The 22,728-nt window shown below is 44.1% G+C and overlaps 1 protein-coding gene across 4 annotated transcripts in view; it reads left to right on the top strand.

The window, feature by feature from the left end:
- The first annotated feature begins 504 nt into the window (after positions 1–504).
- The window catches only part of mybpc1 (myosin binding protein C1), a 29,710-nt gene continuing 7,486 nt past the window's right edge, over positions 505–22,728 (top strand). The window contains exons 1-30 of one of the 4 annotated variants that reach the window (XM_054799976.1): positions 505–710; positions 4,035–4,061; positions 7,204–7,260; positions 8,606–8,653; positions 9,332–9,361; positions 11,683–11,724; positions 12,113–12,154; positions 12,494–12,604; positions 12,787–12,935; positions 13,022–13,139; positions 13,216–13,264; positions 14,815–14,871; positions 16,233–16,399; positions 16,469–16,601; positions 18,812–18,936; positions 19,011–19,116; positions 19,187–19,353; positions 19,441–19,606; positions 19,682–19,788; positions 19,865–20,001; positions 20,090–20,249; positions 20,331–20,435; positions 20,504–20,692; positions 21,143–21,277; positions 21,381–21,548; positions 21,625–21,713; positions 21,796–21,991; positions 22,055–22,194; positions 22,274–22,433; positions 22,524–22,660. In XM_054799976.1, coding sequence (XP_054655951.1) covers positions 689–710; positions 4,035–4,061; positions 7,204–7,260; positions 8,606–8,653; positions 9,332–9,361; positions 11,683–11,724; positions 12,113–12,154; positions 12,494–12,604; positions 12,787–12,935; positions 13,022–13,139; positions 13,216–13,264; positions 14,815–14,871; positions 16,233–16,399; positions 16,469–16,601; positions 18,812–18,936; positions 19,011–19,116; positions 19,187–19,353; positions 19,441–19,606; positions 19,682–19,788; positions 19,865–20,001; positions 20,090–20,249; positions 20,331–20,435; positions 20,504–20,692; positions 21,143–21,277; positions 21,381–21,548; positions 21,625–21,713; positions 21,796–21,991; positions 22,055–22,194; positions 22,274–22,433; positions 22,524–22,660 — 3,339 coding nt within the window. In that variant the 5' untranslated portion in view covers positions 505–688. The remainder of the gene's footprint in view (positions 711–4,034; positions 4,062–7,203; positions 7,261–8,605; positions 8,654–9,331; positions 9,362–11,682; positions 11,725–12,112; positions 12,155–12,493; positions 12,605–12,786; positions 12,936–13,021; positions 13,140–13,215; positions 13,265–14,814; positions 14,872–16,232; positions 16,400–16,468; positions 16,602–18,811; positions 18,937–19,010; positions 19,117–19,186; positions 19,354–19,440; positions 19,607–19,681; positions 19,789–19,864; positions 20,002–20,089; positions 20,250–20,330; positions 20,436–20,503; positions 20,693–21,142; positions 21,278–21,380; positions 21,549–21,624; positions 21,714–21,795; positions 21,992–22,054; positions 22,195–22,273; positions 22,434–22,523; positions 22,661–22,728) is intronic. The other 3 variants (XM_054799977.1, XM_054799978.1, XM_054799979.1) reach the window with 3 other exon arrangements.

The following is a 22,728-nucleotide window of genomic DNA, read 5'->3' as shown; positions in this document are numbered from 1 at the left end:
CAGCGTCCCCGTTTGGTTTGTCCGCATAAACATTTAAGTATATAATCTGCAGAATTAATTAGAATGGCTGCAAATAGGTTCTTGTCTTGCTGTGGGGAGGGTCAGCATGGGCACTGTAGTTTATTTTGATCCCACATACGCCATCCTTCTTCAGCTATAAATAATCTCCAAATGTAAAGTAATCCCTGACAATACGCTGGAAAGGCCTGTTTGAGGAGTGTGTGGGCAAACGTTATCAATGTTCATCAAGTTGAGACTGAACGTGAGGGTGCACGAGCGCTTATGTTGATGCAAAATCTCTTCCACAGATGTAAAGGAAAGACTTTTAATGCACGCTATGGTCCAAAACCTGGCATGGCAGCTAGTGGGTTGGGGAGAGCGATGCTCCAATGTGGGACAGACTGATCTTGACTTTCCACTAAAGAGGAGAGGAGGAGTGTGTTGCCTCTCTATATAAGGTCTGAAAGCCTGTCCCTCCTGGATCTGTCGCTGTTCCTCCTCTCCTCCACCCCCACCCCCACTGAGACCTCCAAAACGTACTGCCGCGCCCTCATCATCTCCCATCACTCTCGTCTGAGTGCGCCATCGCCATTGCTCGACCCCCTCGCCCGGCACCTCCCGTTGAGTCCCACGGCTGGGAAGCTGCACCTTTTGACTGCCTGACACTCTTTTTGGGACACGGCTCAAGATGCCAGAGCCCACAAAGAAAGGTAGGGGTGCAGCAGGGATGAGCGTGGAGTAACAGCCATTGTGGGGCCAAGGAAAATAATGGGTGAATTCTAATTACGGAGGGGCTTCATCAGTTTGACTGTGGTGTTGTATGACTGATGCATGCATGTGCAAAACGTCCAAGCAAAGGTTGATGATGAAAAACGTTGCTTGATATTTGGGATGCTGGATTGGTCTGGGTGATAGTACAGAAGCTTGGAATCGCAGACATACTTCTTTGTGGTTGTCTCCAAAATTGAGGTCCAGATTGAACGAGACACCACATCTTAACCTATCCCGTCATCCCGCCCTCGCTTTAGAAGCATAATACAGTATGTGTCATCTCTAGCGTCAGTCCATCAACATTCCCTTTTTAATCCACTCCTGTCTGTCATTACAATATGGTGTTACTCCTACCTTCTCCATTAGTTCAGTTCTGTTGGGGGTCCAAGGTCCACCCAGACATGCCCAAGGAAAGAAAAAATAACTTTTGGGTGTGCCTTGAAGCCTACTTCTTGGGTTCAGTTACTTTAATAAACCATCCATCCTCCAGAGCAATGCCGGATTTGTCTGACGACCATGCACATATTCTTCCTATACATCAATAAATCAAAAATGTCTTTCATGGTTATTATGGCATTCAGATCTTTATACTCCAGCTTAGTATTCCTTCCAAACGGTGTGCCAAGATATGAGGTATGGCATGGATGGCAATAACTACACGCTGACCTATGATCCTTAGCAACCAAATATCAGCACAGATTCTTGTTGGGTCACAAGAGGTCATTTAAGGCCTACCAAAACGGGAATACAGAAGTATCTGATGCCAAGTTAGGCCTAAATCCAATGCAAGTTTGCAGTGGGAGACACTTTTTCTCTACTTTGATGCATCCATTGCTATCAGACGACCAAAAACAAGGCTCGGGCTTTTTTTGTTTACACTGGAGGGCATTGGATTTGGTCCAAATATGCTATTATGAGATTACCTATGATCATTTTGGATTATTTTGTTGTGAGCGGGACAGTTTCCCCTCAGTGTTCATCCACTCAGATCCCCTCAGAGACCCCTTAGATTCCAGCTGGTGACAAGCATTGCCTCAAAATAGCTGCACAGCGCAGAGAAGATACATTCAATTCATGCAGAAAAGCATTGTTCTTTAAATGAGTCTGAACAGCTGAACGAGGCTGTTGTTTTAGACGCCGCCACTCAGGGACGCTTTAAAAAGTCTGAACAAGAGCTGATGGGCCTGCTGAGTCGCCAGAGTATCTCTTGGGGCCAGGGATTCTTGTCCCTGGAATAGTTCAGAATGAGTGCACTTTTAATCCCCATCCCTTGTTCCCTGCCATCTCCCTCCACTGACACCCAAGCCCCCGCCCCCTGCTGGCCCAGGCACCAGAACTGACAAGTCCCCGCTACTTCATACATCACCTTCATACAGAAACCCATTTGACCCGCTGCCCGGGCACTTTGCACTACTGTCCTCACTTCATCCTCCTTTGTCTTGGGTTTCACTAGAGAAGAAGCCCATGTCTTCACCTCCTGATATTGATTGTCACCGAGTTCCATCACTCTCTCAGGGCTTTCTCCTGCGACTCGCGTTGCACAACAGCCCCTCATAAATCAAGACATGGTCAGTCAGCTGATTGTCAAACAATCATACTGAAATGTGTCATCTAATCCAACTAAATTAAGCCAGATGTCAAGATTGATGGGGGCATTGACAGAGCTTTTAATTCACACAATAAAGGTCTGTGCTACGAAAATGTACACTGGCAGCAGCTTGGCTCGCACTGGAGCCTCTGTGAGCCCCTTTCTGTCTGCACGCCAGCAGAGGCAACAGCTGAAAATACCTGCAGCCAGCCTGGTCAGCTGCACTGGGAGACCTCGGCGGTAAAACAAAACCTTTCTGCACCCTCATTATCTCACTGGCCATGAGACAGAGAGTGAGGCTCATTCTGGGCTGCATGATGTGACCCGGCAGGATTGCACTCCGGTGGCCAGCAACGCATTGTTTGGAAGCGAGGCAAGCGAGGTTGCGGCTAATTTGGGGGCGCGGAATGCTGAGAGGGAATCATTACAAAAAGCAGGGATACCCGAAGATGAGACGGCAACGGGAAGAAGACGATGCATTGTCAGCAGACGTGCTCTAGATAGAGTTGAGGTCACAGCGCTTGACTGGCTGCACACAGCTGACCACGAAGAAGCACCGTTTTGGTCCACGCTTACAATAAAGCAGTCCAAAATAGACAAGAGTCACAATCTCAGATGGTGTCCATCCATTTCAAGGTTGTTATCACTTTGTTGGTGTATATCTTCCATGATTAACCTTGACTGAAGATCCGGTAGAGTTCCAAGAAAATGCCATTGCTGATACGTGGGTCTATTTGACAATAAAGCCTTTTTTGCAGATGATGGCGCTGTTGCAGCCATTAGTCTGCCCCCAACACCTCATGTAGGTTGGTACCCAAAACGTCTCCTTGCCACCTTTTTTTTCCCCACCTGGCTGATGAAGCACCAACCATCTCATCAGGAGAATTCAGTCGGTAATTGTGGATCGGAATGGTAGAATCTAGATATAGTTCAATATACCCGAGGTGGGAGCGAGTCAGTGCTTTGTAAGCCTTGAGTCAAGTCTCAAGTAAAGACGTGCGAGTCCAAGTCAAGACAAGACAGGTTGAAGTCATGGTCTTCAAATTTTCGAGTCCTTACAAGTCATAAGCACTGTTTATGTCTCCCAGATGAAATGTTGTCCTTCTGCGAGACATGCTCTCACTTGACTTTCTCTTTCCTGTGCGCCGCAACAATATAAAGGAGTCAGTCCTGAATCCAAAATAGACGAGGGTCACAATCTCAGATGGTGTCCATCCATTTCAAGGTTGTCATCACGTTGTTGATCATCCATGATTAACCTTGACTGAGAACTGGTGGAGTTCCAAAATGTCACCTTAAATAATGGTGTTTATACCAAGACATAAACAAATGGCACTGCTGTAATAGAACCCAATAATCCCAGCTACAAAAAGCAGAAGCCAGTCCAGATGTTGCATGACTCCCATTGCATACAAGACCATCTCCCATGGTTCTGTGCTCCACTAACCCACTAACAACCTGTGTTTCGGGTTTTGATTGCCGTATCCTGATACCTTTGTGTCACGGCCCTCGCAGCTGTGCTTTCATTTGCGTGGTTAGATGAGGCAGATGGCAAGCAAGAGGTCTGTCACGAGGCCCTTTGCGCTAATCAGTTAAGGCTGCAGGGTTTACAAATAGGTCGGTGTGCTGCATCAAGACATGTTTCGTAACTGATGTCTTTGTTTTCTTCCTTTAGATGAGACGCCAAACGGCCAGCCAGAAGGTGAGTAGCCAACGACAGACCTTACACCCTCCAACAATGAACACACTTAGACTCATTGCACCTTGAGGTGTACAATGGCCGGGGTGGTGTCTTCCCTTTTAAACCAGCCCCCAGGAGCACGTTGGTTTAGATTGTAGATGAGGGTCACAAATGGACTCTTGCTGTACCCCAATTGTGATTTTCCCCCAAGAGATAATGTGAGGACATATCCCCAAGTGGAGATCACCAGGTCCGAGGCAGGTTGACCCTTGTAGACAATATGGACGCACCACTGCGCTCCGCAGTGACGACCACCGGGCTGTCAGCATCTCTGACATTCCTCCCACCCGCCAGTTGATCCCTCCCTGTTGTTTCAGCTGACACGCCGGGGCCGCCCCCTGTGAGCAAAGGGGGGCTTTGGCCACGAGCTGCGATTTGACCTTGGAGCCGCAACATCTTGAGGCTCAGGCTTGTGGTCGGGAGTAAAAAGAATTCTGTTGAATATTATCATCAGTAGTTCAAAGGGGGGGGCTTAAAGAGTCCCTGACATGAGTCATCAACTTTGCTTAAATATGGTATATATTGTTTGTAATTACGTTCTACGTTGTTCGATTTCTGAAAGCCAACAGTAAATTTGCAAAAAGGACGTTTATACTTGATGGTGCCAGCCATGACGAGCCAGCTCTCGCAGTTCAGCCTCATTTCCGGAAGTGACGCCATCGGAGTACTATCACGCAGCTACACAAACATGGCGGTGTACGAGACAGAGGATGGTTACAGTGATTATAGCTAAGATTTGAGCGATGTGCAAATAGTTTTCGAGTAGAAAAGAAGGTAGAAACATTTGGAGAAGAAATAGAACAGTTGCAGAACATGGACTTAAGCCTTAAGACATGGAGATGAAGACTGGTCGCTTTCAAAAGATGGAAGTAAGTAAGTGTACATTTTTGCTTATCCTTCAATTATTATTTTTTCTGAATAAGCGTAAAAAGGTTTTTATAGCCTATTTTATTGTAAATTTAGCCAGTGTCGGCGCCTCCCACAGTATGGCTGTGAAAAGATATAAAGATATAAATATATATTATATAACATGTACCTGTATAATGCATTGCAGCCTTGTCGCTATTGTGGAATAGTGTTTTAGAAGACATTATGTAAAAAAGACATGACTTACTCTGTGGTGCCAACTTTGATGTCGTGGTCGTTCTTGTCTTGTTTTTTTTCCCGTGTTTCCTGTGCGGAATAGCATATTTTTTGAAAATGCGTTTATACTGTACTTTCAAGCCAAATGCTTGTTGTAAAGGTAGGTGTTCCTTCATAACAGTTACCAGTGAAATGATCACTGCAAAGAACAGAACTCGAGGTGGCCATCCATCTGTCTGTTATTCTCTGCACCCACTTAGTCCATTTTTGTCTTAAACCTTCCTCTTTTAGAAAAGAAAACAAATTTACAGTATCACCTGGATACTAAGAACATCCAGCAGCAACACAACATTTTGGCACGACTACTATTTTGATGTCTTTTGACACCTCCGGAAATGAGGCTGAACTGCGAGAGCTAGCTCGTCATGGGTGGCACCATCAACTATAAATGTAAATTTTGCAAATTTACCGTTCGCTTTCAAAAATCGAACAATGCAGAACATAATTACAAACAATATATAAAGTAGCATATTTAAGCAATGTTGATGAATCATCTCAGAGACCCTTTAGGATCAATTCAAATCACTTTTGGGTACTTCTCCCCCAAAATTCTGTGCTCCACATGACATTATCCAAACCAAAGCCCGGCCAGATGATTGCCAATTCTAACACTTGCAAGTTAGCTTGCAGTGGTCATCTGCACTCCAAAGTCATATCAGTGTGATGCATCTTGTCGCAAAGGCCAGGATATGCTGACAAGATGCTATCACGGTTTGATGGAAATATTTCATTGCTAATTCAAATGTGGTTACTTTTGAAAATCCTTGTTGACACGACAGTGGATCCCCGCATTCTTGCGATTTCGCTTTCACACCCCCGCAAATTTGTGGATTTTTGTCAGTTTCATGTGGGTAACAATTTATAATAAATACGTATTCTCTAAAATGTACAGAATACATTTCTCAAAGTAAAAAAAAAAACAACACAATTTTTACATTTCTTTCTTGATGCTTAACTAATAATGTTTTTTCGCCAAGTGGTGAGATTTCGCACTTTTTTCTGTGGCCTTGAATGCACCTTATGTGAGATACAAAATTGAAACATATATATCTATAACTTCTACACCGTGACTGAGATTACCATTCATTTGAAGTAAGTACCTATACATGTGTTTAATAGAAGTGTGGCCTGGGGGCCATTTACGACCTGCCTGCATGACATAAAAAAATACAACTTAAAAAAACAAAACACAAATGGAAAAAAGCTGTAATTTCACACGAATGAGGGCAAAATATTAAGAGAATAAAGACATTAATAAATAAACCAAACATAGACAACATGTGGAAAATCAATTTGGGAAAAATCTGAGAAATATTTGTTAAAAAAAAAGAAAAAAAGAAAAAAGTGTAACATAAGGAGAAAAAGTTAATAATACGAGAATAATAATACGCTTTGTCACCGAAAACACAAACCTGAAATGCAGGCTGTTTCTGCCTTTATATATATATATATATATTTATATAATATAAAAAAACGACTATTATTTTTCAATATGGAAAAGGTTTAGTAAGTGTGTGAGGTGTATTGAAGAGAGACAGGGGAGGGTTCTGCAGCTGAATCTAATCTAATAATTTCAACAGTCACCCTTTCTGGAAATGTTGACGTCCAGCTAACCGGGACGTGGAGGGGGAGTGAGCCATGTGTTAAAAAGAGACGTTTTCATGGGCGTCTCAATTACTCGATTTTTACCATTCGCGGGCGGTCCTGAAGCGTAATCCTCGTGGATAGCGGGGATCTATTGTTTATGCAGCTGTGCAAGCAGGGGAACTACATGTCAATTATTGGTGTGAGAATGCTGTGGACAACACAGGCGTATAAACTGTGTGTTTACCTGTCAGCAAGTGTGCCTAGATGTGTGTATTGTCTGTGTCGTTTGAGTGCGAGAGGCACAACACGTGCTTTTAAAAGCTTTGTGCTCATCCAAATCCACCCCCCGCTGTATTTGTCACTGTATGCTCAGATAGTAATGGTGCCCCGCCCACACCTGAGATTACCCTGGAGGTGTCTCCACCCCCAGGTCGGTAACCATGACGCTTTTCCCTGCCACAGTCATGTGTACCTCACGTGTTGGTTTTGAGTGTGCCATCACTTTTTTTTTGTTTTACTTTAAATTCACTTAGCGAGGTCTGCAGCTTCTTTTGTGTGCAGAGAGTTCTCACCGTTTGCTGCTCATCACTGGCTCAGTCTTCTGTGAAGACATTTAGACATGTTACGCAGGCGCCACAGTATGGAGGCATTCTCGTGTATCAGCAGACAGGTCAAAAAAGAATACGCTTAAAGGAAAACTGAGGGGAATTTTCTCCACAATCCTCCACAATCCTTCTGTGAAACACCTTTTCTGTGCATTCAAAAGAAAGAAAAGCAGCTAGCATGTGGGAGCTAACAATGCACGTAACGGGACACATTTATTTAGACTACAAAGTGACTACTAAAAAAATGGCCCAAAAAGGTTCTATTGACATAAATGACGCAGTATTAAAGCCACATTGAAAAGACTGAGATTTCTACAATAAAATCGTACATTTCTGAGAATAAGGTCGTAAATTTATGGGAAAAAAGTTGCACATTTATGAGAATAAGCTCGTAAAATAACGAGAATAAGGGTCATAAATTTGGGAGAACAAAGTCGTAAATTTATGAGAATAAACTTGTAAAACAATGAGAATAAAGTCATACATTTCAGAGAAAAAAGTTTTTAAATTTACGAGAATAAGGTCATACAGTTTCAATAAAAAAATTATCTGAGATTATGAGAGATACGAGAAATGGATATAAAACCATAAAACCTTGTCGGAGGTTTTTTAAAGGGCATTATAGTCAAAATAGGCGTGTCCCATTACGTGCATTGCTAGCTCCCTCATGCTAACTGTTCAAGTTTCACATAAGGATTGTGGATGATTGGCAAAATTCCAAAAAAGTGCAGTTTTCCTTTAAATTCAAATGCAAATGCAAATTTCCTTAAAAAAAAATCAGTTTCTGCCTCAGTGTGTGCTGCTTTTGTTGGGAGCTAACATTATTTTACAGCCTAATACGATCAAGACGATTGAGATAGCCGTGCATGCTGTTTCAGTACAAGGTGAGTCACCAAGATTATTTGGTATTCCAGTTTCCTTGCGTCTGTTTTTGACGCAGATTACAAAGGAAAAGCAGCTTCTTTGTGGGCATTGTGCACGTGTTTGTCACGAGCCTGACTTGATCGCACACCATCACGGGGGAGCGCAAAAGACCCAGTTGTGCTGTCACGCAATCACGCACTAGCTTGCGCTAAGATTTGCGCTCAACATCACGCGTCCTGCCTGCCTGTGAAGGACTTGCAGCGTGTTGATAGGTGGGTCTATTTGTCAATGAAGCCTTTATTGCAGATGATGACGCTGTTGCAGCCACTAGTCCGCCCCCAACACCTCATGCAGGTTGGTACACAAAATGTTTCCTTGCCACCTTTTTTTCCCCACCTGGCTGATGGAGCGCCAATCATCTCATCAGGAGAATTCAGTAGGTAATCGTACATTTCCAAGCTGCACTTTTAGGGGCGTCTAGAAGTTGCTCAGCGGAGGATCTAGGTATAAAAATATTGGGCATTTGAGCACCATGTAGCCAAGGCGGGAGCAAGTCAATGTTTTGCAAGTCTCAAGTACCTTATTTTCCGGACTATAAGTCACACTTGTTTTTCATGGTTTGGCTGGTCCTGCGACTTCTACCCCAGAGCGACTTATATATGTTTTTTTTTTCAAAATGACAGCCATGAGAGGGCGCTCTAGTCTTCTGTGCCAGTATCTGCTACTCCTGTCACTCCTGTACCACTGAAAATTTCCAACGTAAACATCAACTATACTGTAAAGACAACCGAGAAACTGACAACTGCATATTTCAAGCTGGAAGTAAACTAGTTATGTTATCTGAATACCACGCCTAGACGCCTATTTAGCCCTTTTACTGTTATTACTATAACTTGCCTTTCAAGATGAAATGTCTGTTCTTGATCTCTGATTTTATCAAATAAATTCCCCCCCCCACAAAATGCAATTTATGTGACTTATATATAGTTTTTTTGTTCTTCATTGTGCATTTTTGGCTGGTGCGACTTCTAGTCCGGAGCGACATATACTCCGGAAAATACGGTAAGTCTCAAGTCGAGTCTCGAGTAAAGACGTGCAAGTCCAAGTTAAGTCTTGGTTGAGGTCATAGTCTTGAAATGTTTGAGTCCTTACAAGCCATACACACTGTTCAGTGTCTCCCAAATAAAATGCCATTTTAAAGGAAAAGTGCACTTAAAAAAAGATTTGCCATCATCCACAATCCTTGACATGAACACATGTCTTTCTCTTTTCTGTGCATTCTAAAAATAAAAAAAACAGCTACAAAGAGGCAGCTGAGAATGCACGTAATGGGACGCACCTATTTAAAGCCGTCTGGAACGTCCATTTCCATCATGTGACCTGCATATTAACAAAGCTAGAGTGACATTATTATTGTTGTTATTAACATTGTTACGCCCAAGAACTATGTTGCTGGCGTAGTGACACCTCGCCACATCACACCGGCTAGCTACTAGCCGGCTTCACCCCACACTCGCTCACAATGCCTCAGGCCACTGGCCAAAGGTAACTGCTGCTGCATTTTTGTTTTTGACGCTAGGTGTAGTGTTCCTTTCTATGTTGCTATGTGAAATCAACACACCCAGGAAGGAAGTTTCCAAAATAGTGTAAGTATTCCATGTTATCATGAATGTAGCTGCTACTACACGCTCACAGCATGGATAGAAAACCACTAAACCTTGTTGGAGCTTTTTAAAGGTGTTTTAATAGCAGCCTTTCGAGGCAGAATAGGTGTGTCCCATTACGTGCATGAATTACCTGCCTCTTTTTATCTGCTTTTATATCTTTAGAACGCACAGAAAAGAGAAAGACATACTGTATGTGTCCATGTCTCACATAAGGACTGTGGATGATGGGGGACATTCCAAAGAGTGTACTTTTCCTTTAACAACGTAACAATTCGGGAGGTCCAATACTGGCTATTTTTGCCGCAACTCTCAATTTCTGATTCCGATATCATCCGATACCGAAACCGATATGTGTAACATCACGTATCTCCTGTTGTGGAATGAACACGTCTGTTGTGAAGCTAGTGGATACAGCATCAGCAATTAGCTTCTCTGTGTTGATGTAAACAACATTGCACTCGTGTAAGCAAACATCTGAGACATACTTGTGATTGGGAATGGCAAAGCGTGACTCGAAGAACTCCACAAGTTTGGTGAATCTGGCAGCAGTGCATTTTCTGCCAAGGAGTCTTCCGCGTCTGCCAGCCGCTATCTGTGCGTGTTTTTACATTCCCGCTTCCCCGCTCACCATTAGTGGTGTTTTGACAACCCATCACGTCCTGCCACCCCGAACACGGTGAAGCAAAGCATCGGCTCAAGTATGTGCTGCATGTGGACTGTTATGGCAAGCGCACTCCCTGCCGCAAGCACACGGGGCTTCAAAGTCTATAAAGGCCTAAACTTTGCATAGAAACACACCCACAAACGTTGCCCAGATTGAAGTTACAGATGTCCGCCATCTCCTGGTGTAAATTATTAACTACATCAGGCACCATATTAGCAGCAAATCCAGCAATGCTCCGACTTTGGCGCTTAATAGGCTATATCGGTTTTCATTATAGGGAAAAAAAAACAATACCGATATTGACCGATATTACATTTTTACGCCAATATCGGGCCGATAATATATGTGGACCGATATTATCGGACATCCCTAGTAACAATCTATTCAATTTGACAAATACAATGAATTCATTTTGAATAGTTCTGTCTCTAAATAAAACAAGACCAGTGTAACGAGACTTATTCACAGAGAAAGTGTGCTGACAAAGCATTCAGGATTTATGTAATCTACACATTTGTTTGTTCTTAAACCTGATTGGACGTTAGTGGAATACTTGGAATACACAACACACTTACTGAAAATCTCAAGTATTTTCAAGTCATCAGACTTAAGTGCGAGTGAAGTCCCCGAGTCATTGATGTCGAAGTCCAAGTTGAATTGCAAGTGTTCGATGATATTGTTAAGTCGAGTCCACAACTCTGCCATACACAGCGTATACAGTACAGCTAGCATGGCTTCTGTCCCTGTGGGACACACTGTATGTCAAACAAAGACATACATGCGGTAGTAACTGTGTGTGTGTGACACCCCCACATCCATCTGCTTTTATCTCACAAATAAAGGCACTGATGTGATGTTGATATTAAACAGTACATACCATGGATGCTATTAAGACATTTTAACCAGTAAAAAAAATGGTTCTAACCTTACCAGAAAGAAAAGACTTACATCAAAGCACAACTTTCTCGCTGGTGGGCATCAGGAGTAAGATGAAACCACCTTCCATGAGTTTACCCTGATCATTTTCCATGATGACTGTGCTTTCTTCACAGAAGATGCCAATTCTCTCAAGAAACTCTCAATTGAGCTGCCTAGTAAGACACCTCTGTCAAATCCTATACCAGCGTTTCTGTACCTCCGACCACAGCGGTCGTCTTATCTAAATCACTAAATCCAAATCCGAGCGTATAGGAAACATGTTGGCAGATATGCCTTGGTGTGTTTGGAAGAGGTTTGCTAGTTAGCCTTACAACGGAGAGAAGTGTCCTTGCTAACAAATTAACATCCACTTATTCTTAACTTGAATTATGCTTTCTATTTTCCCCTTTCAGTATTTTCCTTCAAGCTGCAGATACGGTCCACTTTCCAAACTCTCAAAAACTAATCGCTTGGCTTTGTTGGTGTTGGTGTGTGCTTGCTCCAGCGGACTTTACAGTACTATTCCCGCCAATATGCTGTAAATCTCTCTTTGTCTTTATTTAGATGATAGCGTCCCTGTTACAGCCATGGGGAGAAAAGACTCAGGTAATTGAGTGGAAGAACCAGTCCCTCGAGTATACATTGACACTTAGGGTGTATATCAGTCATGTTAAAAAGGAAACATGTCTTCCTTTACCCTTGTTGGACATCATATAAAGTAAGTTTGTACCCCTTTTTGTGTGTTGCCTCATGTCGACTTCATGCTTTCAATGTTGCAAAGAGCTTAAACTGTTGCTGAAAGTGAGACAATGTGTCTTTGTGTCTGTCTGTGTGGTGAGACTATACAGTACAAAAGGCCAAACCAAAATAATCATGTTTAGTTCCCCATTTTAAAAATGGGAAGCATTGCATTGTTTCACGTGTGTGTTTGTCCTCAACGACCAGTCTGGTCTTTGGGAGAGTCCCAGCCCCCCGAGGAACTGGACAAGCCCATTGAGACCCCACCGCTGTCCACCCTGCTCACGGAGAAACCCCAGAGCGGCACAGTGGCCGTCGGTAAGCACAGAGACCCCACCAGAACGATGGAAACCAACTAAGGTTTCTGTGTGAAAGCACTGAATAGTTGTCAACTCATACTCTAACCAACAGGGGACAACATATCGCAAGAAACGGTATGAACACCAAAAAAATGCAAAGGCCGTCTGGGTTAACAAAGTTGTTTCTGTTGTCCAACAAAGGTGGGGACATCACCTTTGTTGCAAAGGTGGAGGCCAAAGATCTTCTCCGCAAACCCACTATCAAATGGTTTAAGGGGAAGTGGATGGACTTGGCCAGCAAGACGGGGAAGCACTTGCAGCTCAAGGAGACCTTTGACCGTGTCACCAAGGTACACAGCGGCCAAGAATCATCCTCAAGAGTAAAAACAGTCAGGTTTCTGTGGCACCAGCACTGACCAAAAACAACTCCTTACAGGTCCACACGTTTGAGATGCACATCATCAAGGCCAAAGAGAATTATGCGGGCAATTACAGGTGCGAGGTGACCTACAAGGACAAGTTTGACAGCTGCTCCTTTGACCTGGAAGTGAAAGGTTTGTCAAAACAGCAAGTGTGTCTTGCAACACACGCAGACAACGCAAATGATTGTGTTTTGGTTCTGTCTTCCAGAGGCCGGAACGTCACACAATATTGACATCAGATCAGCTTTCAAAAGGAGGTAATGAAAGAACGCCACAACAAGTCGAGCGTATATTATGTAGTATAGTATATTATGTATGCAAAACAAAGGTAGAATCCTGTAAGGCGCACCTGATTCCAGATGTATCATCAACCATCAAGCACATTAAAACACCCTCAAACAATGTGTCTGAAAAGCAATGCAAAGCAACCCAGTTTCATTGCGCAATCGCAGTGTCGATGCTCCGCAACACGGCAGAAACACTGCGGCAATATCACCTGGGACACGACTGCCAATGTCTTACACAAAGCGCCTTGTTTCAGCAAACCCAAGACATAAAGGGTCCCTGACATGATTTATCCACTCCGTAATACACTGTTTGTAATTATGTTCTACAATGTTCAATTTTTGAATGCAAACGGTGAAGACGAGCTGGCTCTCGCTGGTAAGTCTTATTTCCCAAAGTGATGCCATCGGAGTACTATCACTCGGCTACACAAACATAGAGGTGTACGAGACAGGAGAATGTTTACAGTGACTATAGTCAAGATTTGTCAATAGTTTTCGAGGAGAAAAGAAGGGAGAAACCTTTGGAGATGAAATACAGAAAATGCAGAACTTGGACTTTAGCCTTAAGATGTAAAAATGAAGATTGGTAGCCTTCAAAACACAGAATGGTGAGCGTAAATCACTCCGGGAGTTGCTTATCCTTCAATTATTGTTTTAAATCAGCTTCTTAATGAGCGTAAAGGGGTCTTTATAGCCTGATTTATTTCATATTTTGTCACAGCCACCATCATCTGGCTGTGAAAAGATGTTTATATCACATGTACAGTATAATGCTTTGCAGCCTTTTCGCTATGGCGGAATAGTGTTTAGAATACAATATGTAAACAAGGCATGACTTACTCGGTTCTGTGGCAACTATGACGTAGTGGTCGTTCTTGCACTAGTCCACCAGCAAAATCGCGTTTATAACGTACTTTCAAGCCAAATGCTTCTTGTAAAGGTGTTCTTTCAAAGCAGTCATCAGTGAAAGGATCACTGCAATAGCGTCAGATGGGCGACAGATGGGCATCCATCTGTCTCTTGAGGTGGTCGTCTCTCGTTCTGTGCACTTGCTTCGTCCATTGTTGTCTTAAAGCTCCCTCTTTTGGAAAAGAAAACAAACTGACAGTATCACTCGGTTAATGTGAACATCCAGCAGCGAAACAACATTCTGCTTTAGCTGAGAAGTGTCACCTGATGACGTCACTTCTGGAAACAAGGCTGAACAGCGAGAGCTAGTTCGTCATGGCTGGCGCCATGAACTACCGTATAAATGTAATTTTTGCGAATTTACCGTTTGCTTGAAAAAATCAAACAATGTTGAACATAATTACAACCAACATATGACATATTGAAGCAAAGTTGATGACTCATGTCAGGGACCCTTAAAGACTGACTTTTGTGTAAGCACCAATCACTTGTTAGCCCTGAGCTAATATACTGATTGAGCGTTTGCTTTGTGTTGCTCTTTTAGCATTGTTTTCTAGCGACTGTGTCATCTTTTGATTCAATCTTCATTAATCTCTCCTTGTTAACAACAGCAGTGAAGGCCAAGAAGATGCAGGGGAGCTTGACTTTAGTGGTCTCCTTAAACATAGGTGAGAATCACATCCCCTGCCTGAGTGGCTGTTGCTCCTTCCAGTAGTCCTTCAGTCCTTTATTTTTATTTTTGTGGACATGCTTCTTCTCGCTTTCCTTCAAATATATTAAGAATACCATCCATATGATGCCGCTATTTGAACGGCATCTCAGTCAAAGCTACATTGGTTGCTCAGCAATGATGTCTACTTGAGTTCAAGCTAACACAAAGCCAGATAAATTAGCCATTTATTTTGGGCTTGTCTCTTCTTCTCCCCTACACATTCAGACATCAAAGGTTAGTAGAGCGAAAACCATAGGTAGTAAAACGATTAGACCTTACTGCGGGTGAGTACCGTAATCCTATAGAGTCCCCCAGCATGCCGTGTAGCTCCAACAAAGAGTGTTGGCCTACTGTAGTTCGGTAACACTTCATTTGAAAGCAACATTCCGCACGGCTCCCCCTGCAGTCTGCAATGATGGAAATGGTCCTTCATACTGTTTTGGATCATTAATGACACGCAAGGGAGCCACCGGGAAATGATGCGGTAAAATAGTGTTATCACTACATTGTCATTTTATTTCCAGTGAGAAATATAAGGCAAATAAAGCCATGTTTATTTTGGCCTTCTGAAAATAAACAGATGGAAAAAACCACCAATGGAATGCTACTTTTTTATCCTTTCTACTTGCTACCTTTCAGACATTTGCAAAAATGTCGATGAAAGAACTGACTGCATGTCTTAATGAACACGCTCACGTGCAGAGCAACGTGTTCACTAACCTGGATCTCACAAATATAATCTAACAGACACCTCCATGGTCTAACACTTCCCAAGCATCCCTGAATTCCCTGAATGGAATGAGAATCAAACAAAGGGATGGGCCAAATAGAGCAACTCAAAAACAATCTAGGCTGCAGCCACTAACTGGAGAATAACTTTTAAGAGAACCAGGAACTTTGGCTACTAGGTACAAAAGCAAGGGAATAACAAGAAAGATCCAACAGCAGGCATCGAAAACTCGCGTACTGGCACCAGCGATCCCATGGACAAGGTCGCTAAAGAAGCATGAACATGGCAAGAAACTGATTGGCAGAAATTAACTAAGCTGTACACCTCTGAAGTTCACCCAATATTCATCTCCAAGATGGAGGTCAACACAGATGGCATCTCATGAAGCCCATCCCTTTGTGTGACATGTCCTGAGGAATGTGAAAGAAACCCATAAATGACAATCATGTCCAAACATTTTTTTACTGACTATCTTCAGCAGAAACTCTTGCCAAGTTAGGGTTCATGACTAGCTCCTCCGGACATGTTGCAAACGCCATCCAATGACTCGTTTCCTCACATCCTGCCCAAATATCCAACACCACCAGGGAGCATAAGCAGCAGGACGACACCCCAGAGGTGGACGTGTGGGAGATTCTGAAGAACGCCCGCCCTGACGAGTACGAGAAGATTGCGTTCATGTATGGCATCACAGATCTGAGAGGCCTGTTGCGCAGAATGAAGAAAATCCCCAAAGAGGAGAAGAAGAGTGAAGGTGAAGATGGTCTAATGGATTTTGTTATTCCCCAGAAGACCTCTGTAATCTGAATATGCCTTTTCACAGCGTTTGCAAAGAAGCTGGATCCTGCTTATCAGGCCGATAAAGGAGGAAAGATCCGCCTTGTCGTGGACCTGGCTGACCCCACAGTCGACCTCAAGTGGTACAAAAATGGACAGGAAATCCGTCCAAGTCCCAAGTATGTGACACTGCCGCCTGTTGTGTATTGTTAATGTTGTTTCCCTTTAAACACTGAACAAATGAAGTGCATTGCAGACAATGTGTTTCATTTGCGGAAATGCCCTTTGTCCAATCAGTTGTCTTACCTGCATCTTCTCAACCCTAATGTGGCTCCAAGCACACAGCAGGCTATGAAAATTGCTGCAGAGCTACATTTGTGTCATCATCACAAATGAACTGTTGTGTTTAACTGGCTTTTGTATGCCTCTGTACAGGAAAAAGGTGGTACCTCCTTCACAGGTCTTTAACGCATGGCTTTGAAAACATACTGCACATCAGAGGTCGCCAACCCATCGATCACGATCCACCAGTTGATCTTTGAGACTTTGTCGGTCGATCACGAGCATAGTAGAAAAAAATGTGTTATCACATCAGTGTCCTTCCCTTCCGGAGAGTGACCAAAACACACACATTTTTTCCACTGAACACGCCCGTACGCCTCACCGCTCTCCAGGTAGGCAACCCGCAAGCCCCAGCCAGCAGCCCAGTCCACAAAACCCGACTGGAGGTACCAGTGCGTGTACACCAGCTCGCCTCGCCGTGGATGCAAAAAGCGCTGAGTGTCAAGCGTGCCCATGTTGAGAGAGGGGGAGTGGCAGAGTGCAGTGATGTGCCTGTGGACACAACAGTCATTATTGCACGTTAATGTGGCTCAAAATCTGCCTTTGCTACCACAAAATCAAGGGATAAATGTGGTTTGCTTTTGCAGCCGGCGCCACAAGCCCGACCCCAACAATGGTCTGCAAAAGTACGGGTGCCCAAAGTGCGGCTCAGGGTCTATCCGTGGCCCACGGCTCATTTGTCATTGCATCACTGGGGGTGGTAGATCTTGCACAGGTCTTGGTCTCAAAAAGGTTGGTGACCACTGCTGTACATGATGAAAGAGAGAAAATAAAAAATACATTTGTTTTTTCAAAGAGTACTGCTCCACAGTTGGAGATAAAGCCAGGGGTAGACTGAGACAAAAATTCGGTCCTGGACTTTTTTGGTTCAGACTGACCCCACCCCATCCCCCATTACGAGCCTGCACTTGTTTATAAAAAAACTCGCCCAGGGTTGGGATGGAACCTGCACCACCTGTACATGTACCTCATGTACCGTTACACCGACAGTCTAATGGATGACAGCGCCTCGGACGGACTTGACGCTGCATGCATGTGTCACAGCGATGGCACATCCTTTGTGCTTATGGCCCCCTTGCACAAAATGGGCCCCCTTGCCCCATGGATCTTTGGGCCCTATGCACAGTTCTTGTTCTTCACCTCAGGAGGGGGCTGGTCTGACTGTACCGACTTGTCTCTCTGTTGTGTAGTGTCTGCAGTAGAATGTTCCCCGCCCGGCCTGGGAGATTTATTGACTGTTAGAGATGCACGATACATATATTTTTAAATCAATACCAACACTGATAACTGATAACCATACTGATAACCAAGACCAATATCATACTGATAATCAATACTACACATTGTGCACCCCTGGTTACCGTAGTTACCAAGGCTAGGTACTTCAATAAATAAATAAATAAACGGTTGTCAAGCGGCCCATAATTGATTGGCCCACCAGGACAACTCCCGTTACCGCCAACGGCGAGTCCGCCCCCAGCCAAAGCAAGTAAAAAAGCCCAAAAAAACATTGTGTGAAAGAATAAGAGAGGCATCACATATGTTAGAAATGATTGTCAACTTGTACGACTGGAGATAAACCTAATTCAAAATCCTACACGTCAAAGCCATGCCAAGCTAAAGCCATCTGGGAGGCTATTACTGTTTTCTGGCTTCATCTGCAGGACTTCCTTCCTTCCAAAAAAAAAAAGCAGTCGTTCTCTTGGTTGTAACATGGTTGACTACATACTCTACCCCCCCCAGGCATTACGTCTCTCTGTCTATGTCTGTCTGTCATGTCATGTCATGATGCTCCTTCCTGTCTGCCATAATCACTTCCTGTACACCCCCTGTGCTCTGGTCCCATTCTGGCTCCATCGCTGACCTTAAGTCAAAGGAAGTAAGTCCATTCGTCCAGCGCCGTCTTTCATGTTCAGTGTTTCAGAGTGTCTGATCCTACATGTAATATGCATGTTGAAGTTGCTGAGAATGAAAGTTGTTCAAACAAGTTGGGGATGGGGCTGCAGATGATGATTCCCTCCAGGTGTAACTAGTGGATCCTCTTTAGGTATATATTTGAGCACAAGGGCACGCAAAGAATTATGGTCATCAACAACTGCACCCTAAACGACGACGCCGCATATTCTGTGGCTGCAGGAGATGAGAAATGCTCCACAGAGCTCTTTGTCAAAGGTGGAGTGAAGAAACTTGAAATAGTTATACTCATTGGTTGGGTCTTGAGCACTGCAATCCTTTCTGAACCACAGAGTTGCCAGTTAAGATTGTCAAAGGAATTGAGCCCGTGAAGACCACCGTGAATGAGCGGATCGAGCTGGAGTGTGAGGTGTCAGAGGAAGGTGCCCAGGTCAAATGGTAATAAAACAGTAGAAAAAAAGTTGCGAACATGCACTGTCAGTACTTACTATTCCTGTCCTTCTTTCAGGATGAAGAATGGTGTTGAGATCCCAACAGGGGTTCGATCCAGATATCGAGTCAAGTGCGAGGGAACAAAACACTTGCTGGTGATTGATGACGCTTCCTTGGAAGACACCGGGACATACTCCATCATGGCTACTGGTGGAACATCTGAGGCTCACATACAGGTTGACTGTATGTAACACAGATGCTTCATTCATTTACTGTTAGCATGGATTTACTCTGTTCAGCTCTGTGAAATTAACTTGCTCCGTTATCTAGTGAAACCACTGAAGATCCATCAGGACCTGCAGGACATCAAAGTGATGCTTGGTCAGCCTCTCAAGCTTCACTGTGAGATCTACCCGGGCAACGTCCCAGGCCGATGGTACAGGAACGGACAGCTAATCCAGGCCAATGACCGCATCAATATCATACACAAAAATAAGTATGACCTCATTGTCAAATAAAAACAACTGTCCATTATTGCTTTGTGGTGTCTAACATAGCATTTGATTTTCAGGGTTCATGAACTTTCAGTTGAAACTAGCTCCCTTCATGACTCTGGAGATTACACCTTTGTACCTGAGGGCTACTCACAAAGCCTATCTGCTAAGGTTCATGTCATAGGTATGTTCCAACAAGTGTCACCTACTTGAAATCACACAAGAGCTTGCACAAGATGTTGCTTGTTGTTTTTCTTCAGACCCTCCAAGGGTACACCTGGAAGGCCTGAACTTCCCGGAAAACACTGTGACAATTGTAGCAGGAAACAAACTTCGCTTAGAGATCCCCATCAGTGGAGAACCAGCTCCCAGGGTGGTGTGGATGAAGGGGGAAAGGGTCTGTGTCAAACTTTGGTCTGCAGCATGTGAAGGTCAATCACACTCAGACAGTGGCCTTTAATGATGTCCACACACATCTGTCTCAGGTCATTCTTGAGTCCGGCCATCGTGTTCGAGCTGAAACTTATGTTGACCAGACGAGTCTGACAATTGAAATCACGGAGCGAGAGGACACAGGAAACTACAAAATAGTCCTTCAAAATGAGGCTGGTGAGGCCACAGCCAGCATCAAATTAAAAGTTGTAGGTAAGACATCACAGATCTCTCCAAGTATTTCAGATTTTTATCTTCAAGTCCCTAAACATCCCTAAACTTCCCTTCCTGTAGATATCCCTGATGCTCCAGATGCTCCTTTGGTGCCTGTAATAGGAGGTGATTGGTGCTCTATGACATGGGAAATTCCCAAATATGATGGCGGTTCACCAATTTTAGGTAAATATCACAACTAACCTCACAGATCTATATTACAACAAAAGAGTCAGTATTTTTGTTTTTCACAGGCTACTTCATTGAGAGAAAAAAGAAGCAGAGTTCACGATGGATGAGAATTAACTTTGACCTGATCAAGGAAACATCGTATGAGCCCAAGAAGATGATTGAAGGCGTGCCATATGAAGTGCGGATATTTGCAGTCAATGCCATCGGGGTGTCCAAGCCGAGTGAACCGTCCAAAGCGTTTACTCCCCTTGGTGAGAACCCCAAATCATTCCTTTAATGTTCTCCAGGTGTCCAGGACAAAGGATCAGCTTTCCATTGGCACTAATTTGAACACAATACTGTCACCAACATGCACTGTGGTTTTAAGAGGTTGTTGTGCTCGTAGTTAAACAGTTAAACAGTACATGCGTGATCTGCCTTTGGAAACCCCGGCGACACAGCTGTTACCTCCTCTTTCCCCTCCACTGACTAAGACCTCCACTGGCCATGTGGGAGCTTTAGAAGATCGTGGAGACTGTATGTCTTAATAATGACTGGTAAACCATCTGTGAGTTATAGTTTTAGGATATCACGTCAGCGAGACGGTTCAGTTATAATGATTGCGCAGCCAGACAGCGAGGCGCCATGCTCTTGTTGTTTGTCAATTGATCTCTTCCGATCACAAAGCAAATGTCTGATAAGTAAAATTTGTGTCCTCCAAGCTGTTACCAGTGAGCCCACTATGCTGGTTGTGGATGACGTGACTGACACAACAGTGACCGTGAAGTGGCGTCCACCTGAAACCATCGGAGCTGCTGGTCTTGATGGCTATTTAGTGGAGTACTGCCTTGAAGGAAGTAAGAAAACCAGAGAGCGAAACAGCAATGCCTACCAACACAGTCGTCAAGTAATTACCTGGTAGTATACCATTTTCGCATCTGGATTGTTCTTTGCCAACAGCTGAAGACTGGAAAGCAGCTAACGATGAACTGGTAGAGAAGACCAAATACACCATCACAGGACTGACACCTGGGTCCAAAATTTTAGTTCGAGTCAAGGCCATCAATGCCGCTGGAGCCAGCGCGCCACGGACAATTCAGCACTCTATTCTTGTCAAAGAGGTTATCGGTAAGCTCTGAAAGTTAAACTCCATAAGCCCCATGAAAAAGAAAGTATGTCATGAACCTTGTGGTATGCCTCACAGAACCACCCAAGATCCGTGTCCCCCGACACCTGAAGCAAACTTATACCCGAAGAGTTGGAGAAGCGGTCAACATTGTGGTGCCCTTCATGGTATGGGACTAATCAATGACCAGACAATACTTGTAACGTCGCTGAGAATCTCTCTTATTTCCACCCATGACAACATCCCTAGGGCAAACCCAGGCCGAAGGTCACCTGGCTGAAGGATGGTAAACCCATAGATCCTGCCCATGTCAGCATCCGCAACACAGACTGCGATAGCATCATTTTCATCCGTAAAGCCGAGCGCAGCCACTCTGGGAAGTATGACATGAAGGTCCAGGTAGAAAACCACGTGGACACAGCAGTTATGGACATACAAATCATAGGTGAGGGAATGAAACGTGAAAAGACAGTTTCCAAAGGGTAATGTTTCATTTCCACATTGCTAGACCTCCCTGGGCCGCCCCAGTGTGTGACAATTGAGGATGTATGGGGAGAAAATGTGGCTCTGAGCTGGACGCCCCCAAGAGATAATGGCAACGCACAGATAACAGGCTACACCATTCAGAAGGCAGACAAGAAGACAATGGTACTTTTTTAAAACCCAGTTATCCATGATCGACATGGTCTGGATGTAGTATTGACATGTTTTGATCTTCTGAATGAAGGAGTGGTACACATGCATCCAGCACTACCATCGCACCTTCATCGCCATCACTGAACTGGTGGTTGGGAACGAGTACTACTTCAGGGTCTTCTCAGAGAACATGTGTGGTCTTAGCGAATCGGCCACCCAAACCAAGAAAAGTGCCCTCATCGTCAAAGAGGGTATGGCTCATCGCATTATCACATGATGTTCCCCCACATGATGTTGCTCAGTATCATGCACAACAACACACCTTTATCCTCCCACCAAAGGCATGCAGGTGAAAATTCCCGAGTACAATGACCACGACTTCAACGAGGCACCTAAGTTCACACAGCCGCTGATTAACACATTTGCCATCGCCGGCTACAACGCCACTCTCAACTGCAGTGTCCGCGCTAACCCGAAGGTAGGTGAAGAACCCATGGAACGTACCATGGATCCACAAAGGAATTTAAGCGGTTACACTAAGAAGCG

The sequence above is a fragment of the Dunckerocampus dactyliophorus genome, chromosome 15, assembly GCF_027744805.1.
Source record: "Dunckerocampus dactyliophorus isolate RoL2022-P2 chromosome 15, RoL_Ddac_1.1, whole genome shotgun sequence".
In the NCBI taxonomy this organism is placed as follows: domain Eukaryota; kingdom Metazoa; phylum Chordata; class Actinopteri; order Syngnathiformes; family Syngnathidae; genus Dunckerocampus; species Dunckerocampus dactyliophorus.
This window is presented reverse-complemented; position numbering and strand designations above follow the sequence as displayed.